The 8,197-nt window shown below is 38.7% G+C and overlaps 1 protein-coding gene across 1 annotated transcript in view; it reads left to right on the forward strand.

The window, feature by feature from the left end:
- LOC109302357 overlaps positions 1-7,988 on the forward strand; it is a gene marked incomplete at its 5' end in the record, with an annotated part of 17,079 nt that extends 9,091 nt beyond the window's left edge. Inside the window, 2 exons of the mRNA XM_019523916.1 lie at positions 4,850-4,937; positions 7,283-7,988. Coding sequence (XP_019379461.1) covers positions 4,850-4,937; positions 7,283-7,316 — 122 coding nt within the window. The remainder of the gene's footprint in view (positions 1-4,849; positions 4,938-7,282) is intronic.
- Between the last annotated feature and the right edge of the window lie 209 nt (positions 7,989-8,197).

The raw sequence follows: 8,197 nt of genomic DNA on the forward strand, positions 1-8,197 counted from the left end.
ACACACACACACACACACACACACACACACACAGAAAATTATAGCAAATTTATAATTTGCCATGTATGAAATCTGATTATTGGGAGAGTTGCTTTAAATTCAGCATTGTCTTAGATTCATGTAAATATGGGTGTGAGGGTATGTGTACGTGTGTTTTTATTCCATCCCCAGTGGCTAAGGCAAGAGGGAGGGGATAGGATCTGGGAGTAGAGTTTTGCACATCTGCTGTTCTGATTGAAAGGCCTTGATTCAGTGTTTCAAAGATTTCATAGACATTAGGGCTGGAAGGGACCTCGGAAGATCATCGAGTCCAGCCCCCCACCCAAAGGGCAGGAAGTCAGCTGGGGGCATAGGAGCCCAGCAAGATAAGCATCCAATTTGCTCTTGAAGGTGTTCAATGTAGGTGCTTGAACCACTTCCGATGGCAGGCTGTTCCAGACCATGGGGGCTCAGACAGTAAAGAAATGGCCTGAAACGGTCTTGCAATAGTTTATAACCATTCGCCCTTGTCATTCCTTGGAGCGCTCTGGTGAACAAATGTTCCTCCAGATACTGGTGGTCACCCCGATGAACTTATAGGTGGCCACCAGATTGCCCCTGAGCCTGCACTTTTCCAGGCTAAAGAGCCCCATGGCTCTCAGCCAGTTGTTGTAAGGTCTGTTTTCCTGACCTCTGATCACACGTATGGCTCTTTTCTGGACTCTCTCAAGCTTCTCCACATCCTTCTTGAATTGTGAAGCCCAAAACTGGACCCAGTACTCCAGCTGCGGCCTCACCAAGGCCAAGTACAAGGGGAGAATGACGTCCTGGGATTTGCCTGAGAAGCATCTATGGATGTGTTATGCACAAGCAGGAGATGAATGGGTAGCAGGATGAGCCCCAGCACATCTAGTGACATTCATGGCTCCCTCTCTTCCTGAAAAAAATCCATGTGGACTTCAGTAGGGTACCAGGAAGCCCATACACTTTTCCAAACTTTTTTTCAGCTTGATGACATACTACATAAGGGGCCTTGTCCGAAACGTGACAGTGTTCCTATTAATGCAAATAGCCTAGCGATGTTTCTCATTCTTCCCACCCTCCACAATTCTGAAAAGGTTATTTTACAAGGGAAAGAATTTTCTTCCTCGGATTGTTAGAACAGCATGTAATCGCGCAGAGTTTTGCAGATTGTTATTTTTGGGGTATTATAAAAGGGAAGAAACTATAAATTGGTTACTTTTTACAACAAGCAAGCTGTTGCTTTGCATGTTTTTACGATACATGAATGTTCCTTTACCTTCACTATAAATACTATTAAATGTTTTTTGAGATGTACATTGCAATAAAGTGCTCCTCTGTGAATAATCATAAATGATATACGGGTATATCAGCTGAAAGGTTAATAAGTTTGAGGTTTATAACTACAAAATACATGTTTGTGAAAGCTACACCCATTTTAATTTGCAGTTGGAAGGGTAGAAATCTCCTTTTGCTTTATTTGCTTTTGAAACTAATGGGTCAAATGAAGAATTTTTTTGATCCTAGATGTTATGTACAGTAAAACTTGCCTTTGTTTTGAAGGAAGGACTTCAGATACAATAGCCAGTACCATGATGCTCTTTCCAAAATTTCGTTGACAGCCAGTTGGTAGTAAGGATTACCAGGTGGATAAACTAGTCTGAGACCCAGATATACAAATGTACCTAAATGAGAGAGGCAATAGGCACCTAAATAGATCTGAGAGTCGTTCTTTAGGGCCCTTCTCTCACCTTTTGGTCCTTTATATCCACCTAGTACATGGCCTGCAGTTCTGGAAGAAACATACTATGTTGGAAAGGAACCGTCATTTGTGCATGCTTAAAAGCATAGAGTTGGTTGCATTCTAAACTCTACCTCTTAACTGAGGGTGTGAAATGTCACCCTTTCTAAATCTACTTAGACTATAGTAAGCCAAGGTTTATTTAAAGAAAGACAAGCCAGCAAAGTAATTCAACTGGTCCTGGCCCAGCTGACACTGGAGATGTCATACCTAGCATACAGATATGGCAGTGATGAGGAGGGATCTCTGCCTGACATAGCGGTAAAAGGCTGTGATCTTTTCCCCTGGGGCCAGCAGCTCTTTGGTTTAGCCCAGGGCAGTCAAACTTACCCTGTTCCTTGGAGTGCATCTAGACCTTAGGGCTCCTCACTGGCCAGTTTACAGGGCAAGCAGCAGTTGCAGAGGTGACAGTGTACCAAGCAGCTGTGTGGCAAGCAAGGCTGTGGCAGCAAAGCCCACCTGCCAAGGGCCATGCCCAGTGGGGCTCCAGGGCCTCAGATTCCACAGTAGACCATGCCCCCTGCTAGCCGTGCCAGCCTCACCGCCACAGCTCCCCTCCTGAATTCCTTGGGCTACTAGTAGCCCCGCAAGCAATATATTTGACATGCCTGGTCCACCCTCTTGTGTAGGCCAGAAAACAAGTATTCTGTTTTGTGAAGGGTGTTGAGGACTGAGCATTTAGTCACATTCTGCAAAGCATGACTACTTTGTGAGTTGGGTTTGTTTGTTTTTTTTGTTGTTTTTTTTAAAGGTATAAAAACCTCAGCAGCCTCATGGTTACAGTATTCAACTGGCATATAGGAGGTACAGCTTCATGCTCTGCATTTTTATTATCCCATGTTCTAGGCAGGGTCCCAGAACACTTGGCTGTTCTGAAGTTGGTTTCTCATTCTCAGATTTTGACCAAAAATACTATTGTGAACCTGACAGACACCTCCCCAGTAAAATTTTCTTCAAATTTGAAAGTTTTATGAAAAGCATACATTTCAGGAAATTCTTTGTTGGGAGAAGTACCTTCCATCAAAAAAATTATGACCTAGCTTCACTGTGCTTTAGCTTGTTAATTGTGCATGTTAAATGGTAGCCTGAATCTAGTTCACTCTCTGGCTTTAACAAAATAGGGATCTTATTTTCTTGCAGTTGTTCTTTTAATCTTCTTTCGATTATGAATTTTTGGCGGTATCATTGGAAGAGAGAGAGTTTTATCTTGTATTTAAAATGGGAGCACTTTTTTTTAAATTGGCCAGTTATTAACCTCCCATAAATTAAGGGTTAATTGGGTGCAGAAAAGGTGACTGCTTATCTCTGAAGTCATTTAATTGATCTCCTTGCAGTAAGTGCTGGGTAACAGCAAATAGACTACTAGCAAGTAAAAATTTTAATTTGTGTATTACACTGGTTAGGCCATCTCCTTGCCAGGTAAGTTTTTGTCTTTGTGCGTCCCGCTTGTTTAGATTAGTTAAATTTTTATGTTTCAAAAGATGCAACTTCCACCCTTTTTGGGGACTATTTAGGATTTTTCACCTAAATACATTTTGTGCTCAAAAACGTTGTTTCTTTTTTTCCCCTCTGTTTTCCTCGTTGATAATTAGCCAGGGTTTTCATTTATTAGCTATCTTTTTGTTCCATCCAAAACAAATTCCCTCAATTTCTAGTGACTCAGATTTTTTTCAGATTTTTTTCAGATTCTTCAGATTTTTTTTTTAGATTTATGTTTCTGCCCATATCTAAGTAACAGCCAAACTGTGAATATCTATATTTAAGTTGTTTTTAAATCAATCCCTGATTTTTCTTTGTTGGTATTGCCTAACTTCTGAAATATACTGTACCTTCAGTCAAAAGTAACCATTAACTGGATGTAATATCATGTGACATTTAAAGCTTGCATCCAATTTATTTCAGTACCTTTTGGTTTCAGTGCCCCAGTTTTCAAATTTTTTTGCTATGGAATATTTCTGTTCTGAACTACCGTATTTAATCAAATCCAAGATTAAGTGTTTTTTTTCCCTCATTTAACATGAGGAAGGGAACTCTCATCTTGGACTCAAGTGCCAGGACCATGGCTGTAGCTACTGCCACTGCTATCTGGCAAGGATAGCTTGTGGGGCAGGGGAGAGGGTGAATTTGGGGAAGATCACATGGCGTGTGCACACGCGTGCATGTGTGTGTAGAGACAGCTGCCAGAGGATAAGTGGTGTCAGGGAGGGGAAGTGGCCTATGGGGAGGAAGAGGCAGCAGGGGGTAAGCACTGGGGGCAGTGTGGGGGAGAGGTGACAGGGGAGATAGGTACTAGAGGTGCAGGTAAATACAGTACTTCCCTTCTAGCTATGTGAAAGAACACATTAATATTGAACTATTTTTTAAAAAGAAAAGAAAAACAAATTTTGGTTAAAGTGTGTTTAATGTGACTTGAGAATTTCCTACTATAATATATATATATATTTTGAACAAGGCATTGGTATTTTCCTGTTTCTCAGTTCATTTTTATTCATCTTGTCAGCAAAGGAAGAACTCCAAATGAAGAACTGATAAAAGCAACTTAAATTGCAAGGGAAAATAGAAGAAAAAATATATTTGTTCACTGCTTTGTTTTAGTAATCTGTTCCTAGTCAGCATACTACCTGCACACTCTTCAGAAAGATGCTTGACTTTTTTTTGCCACGTTTAAGAGTCCCTTAATTTTCTGTTTTCCAAGTCAAATTTTATTTTATAGTTTGTCCCAGAAATTGTTAGCCTCCAATGTCGTTTATAATATTTTTCTTTACTGATGTATGTGACGCACTCTAATTGCCCTAACTCTGTAATGATGATACATTATAAAGACTTTAAAGAAAATTAGCTTTACACTTAAACATGTTCACTGTTTTGAATGTTAAATGCAAACTGTATTTGAAATTGAATTTGGACACAACCTTTTTGACTAAGGTGATGATGGTCTGAGCTACTTATCCAAGCCCATAGCAGTCCAGTGTTTTAAAAATCTTCTACAATACACAGTGTACTCCATGTGGTGCTTAAAATTTTTCACATTGTTCGTTATATCACCAGAATCCAGGATAGCAGATATCTATGCAACTATTCCTAGGATGCTGCAGAATCATGGATCAACTAGAAATGCAGAAAAACGTCAACAAAGGCAAGTGACTTTTTTGAGCAGCTAAAAAGTAAGTTACTTTGCAATTGGAAGTTACGTTGTTTCTTTTCTCTCTCGAAAAAAGAACACATTTGCAGTGTAATACCCTTCCTTTTAAAGATGTGATGTTTGAGGAAAGAGAGTGTGCGTATTTATATTTGTTCTTATGACAATAAAAATAACTGATGCAGTTTTTATACCATTAATAGAGTCATATCAGTCCTTGATCAAACCTATACTTTTAGGGTGCATTTTGAGACTTACATATTGTAATAACTTGCATCATGATAAGTTTTGATGCAGAGGTTTTAAAGGCTCTGATTTGCATTCCTCTGTCATGTGTTACATATTTCACATGTGCTCCATACATGAATATGTGGTGAGAATGAAACAAGATGTTGATGGTACCCCCTATACTGAATATGTTGTGTTAATGGACATGTTAAATTGCATTCATAGTATGTCACGGACCATGTTGTCATTCTCGTGCCCATTAGTCTGTGTATAAACAAGACCTCTTGACAAGTAAGGCGTGGATTGACTTTAGACATATTTATTTGTTTCCTTTCCCATCAAATTTAGTCTACTCCACGGTTGGTAATTTTAGCCTTGTGACAGGTTCAGATTCTAATATCTGCTTACTAGGGCTTTAATTTGTTTAATTGAATTAAGGGGAGATATTAGGATAACTTCTGGAAGCTTCTGAAGCTTCTGCTCTTGAAGTCATGCTCATTTGGATTTCATAACCAGAGGATACCAGGTTTATAAACACTGGAATGTAAAATATAATGCACAAGATAGTTTTTAAATCTCCTTTATTTCCAAAAATATATTTTTAAAACATTCTCTAACACTTGGTAACACAGAAAATCTCTTAAGACTTTAAAATATGACTTCCTATTTGGCATTCTATTAGAAGCATCTGAAGGATAAATCTGTTACTTGACGCTCTCAAATAGTATACCCTCCCCAGACTCATACCGTTAAACACTTTTGCAATGCCATTATGCATTCAGTACAGCTGATCTAATGTGAAAGAGGCTTCTGAGGGTGAAAATTAGTTGAACATTTAGAAATTTAGAATAAATAATGTAATTTGGATGATAAGTAAATGAGTTCTTCAAAGAGTGCTAAACAGATTGTGGAAGTATTTCAGCACCAATCTTAAGGAAAAGAGATCCCATGCTTTGAATAAAAAGGAGAGAACAGTAAACTGTTCCTAAATAAGTTTAAGCAGAGATGAATGTGAAGACTCTACAAATATGGAAAAGTCAATGCAGTGTATGATCTCGAGTAAGCTTAACAGATGGGATGATTTTTTTGTGAGCTTTACTTGTCTCTTCCCACTTAAATCTCCTTTTGGTAAATCGTTACTCAGCTTCTTAATTTATACTTGTTTTCTTTCCCTCTGTTTCTTTCCTTTCTGTCCCTCTGGACAGAAACTTTTTGTAAGATTGGCAAAGCCAAAAACTGATTTCTGCATGTGTGCAAGTAACAGGCTGTATGAGAAGCCGTAATGAATGTTTTCTTGTCAAGCTATCTGGAATAAACATGGATCTTTGTTCCTTAATTGCAAGTCAGTGAACATGCATTTGTATAACCTGAATGGGCTCTCAGCTGGCAATTTTCTCCAGCCAAAGACTTGATATTTTTTAGACATCTGAGATGCCTGTAATAAACACCCTGAGAATGAGGCTTTTCCTTAATGTTCTTGAAGCATTCCGAAATCTTACAGCCAAGCAGATGGCAAAGCAGCCATGTCTTCCAATTAACAGTTGGGAAAGAAACAGATAGATCCTCATTGTGTCTGGAAAGATTTGATAATCCTTGGCAAAAGGTGTTTACAAAAGATAAATATCAGGAAAGAAAAAGGACAGAAAGTAACAGGTTGACTGTGGATCTGTTTGAATGCTGGCTTGGACTGTGGTGACACAGATCACCTAACACAGTGATCTCAACCTGGATGAAATCACAGTAAATCTGAAGAATAAGATGCCAATCCTTCAGTTCCTATGGGGAGAAATGAAAGGGAGAGCAAAGGAAGTACTCTCCCTCTTCTGGAACTTTCACTTTTATTTATGTTCAGATATGACTGCTAGATTAGATTTCAGAGTTATTAGCCTAATTTGAATTAATAGAGATTTTCCTCTATTTGCTGAAATTATTGGGACATTAAAAAACAGAAAGAAGAAAAGAATCCCTATGTTCAGATGGGTGTGAGAAGGTGTATGGTAGGCCCACTGCAGTTAACAATTCATGCAGTTAGGTGACTAGATCCTTTGCTTTGACATTCTGTTCTTCAGAGGTTCAGTTACTAGTAACTATAATTCAACAATATTCTTTTCCAGGATATTCAGAAAACTCAGCTACAATGATGAGTGAAAGAGGACCCCTAGCATCATTTTGACAACTTCATGGCTACCACCCAGCCCAGATCATCTGTGGAAGGCCATAAAGAAATTGTTTTATGAATTGTTAAAGATATCAGGGACAGTTTTAACTATTGCAGGCTGAAATGTGCAATTCCTGCTAAGGAGGGAGCTGAAGAACATTGCTCTGTATTATACAGTTTATCCTAATTTGTACATTCCCTCTTATCCAGAAGAGTACCCAGAAGGATTGCAGGGCAGGTCTACTTACTGAATTGTTGTTTATCTGATTTTTGAGGTGTCTGCTTGCTGCTGAGAATCAAGGCTCCTTCTTATAGCTCAGCATATATTTGTAACTCGTATGTTAGTGGTATTCATAATTCTACATGTTTGGGCTACACATAGTTCTTTTGTCTGCTGATTAACACAGGTATCATCATGCTAATAATAATGTGTTAACAAGCTCTGTACTTGCCGGAATTCCTAGCCTCTTCTGTGAATAGTGGCTTTTTATATGTGCATGTCATTAGGCTCCCGACAACATTAGCTAGAAAGGTCGAAAGACAGTATAATATTATGAACCTGTAATGGGGCCATTCTATTAGGTTCCAGGTTTTAATGTTTAATTTTCCATTTATCTCATTACTAATCTTGTCTGTCTAATAAAATTTTGTGTGTTATTGGATTTAGTAGTTGTTTTCTTTTTTTCTAAAGTTTGGTAACTGTAAGAGGGAGCAGAGTCTCTGTTATGAAAAATGGAGAAAAAAGGCTAGAAAGAGGTCCTGACCACTTAAAAACCAAGACCTTTTGGGACAGTATGAGCCACATGCAGCTGAATAAGCCACATGACCAGAAGTTGGGGAGTGGCCTGGACAAATAAAAGTTAACCCAGAA

Source organism: Gavialis gangeticus, unplaced genomic scaffold (assembly GCF_001723915.1).
Source record: "Gavialis gangeticus isolate Ggan-Ray unplaced genomic scaffold, GavGan_comp1, whole genome shotgun sequence".
Lineage (NCBI taxonomy): Eukaryota > Metazoa > Chordata > Crocodylia > Gavialidae > Gavialis > Gavialis gangeticus.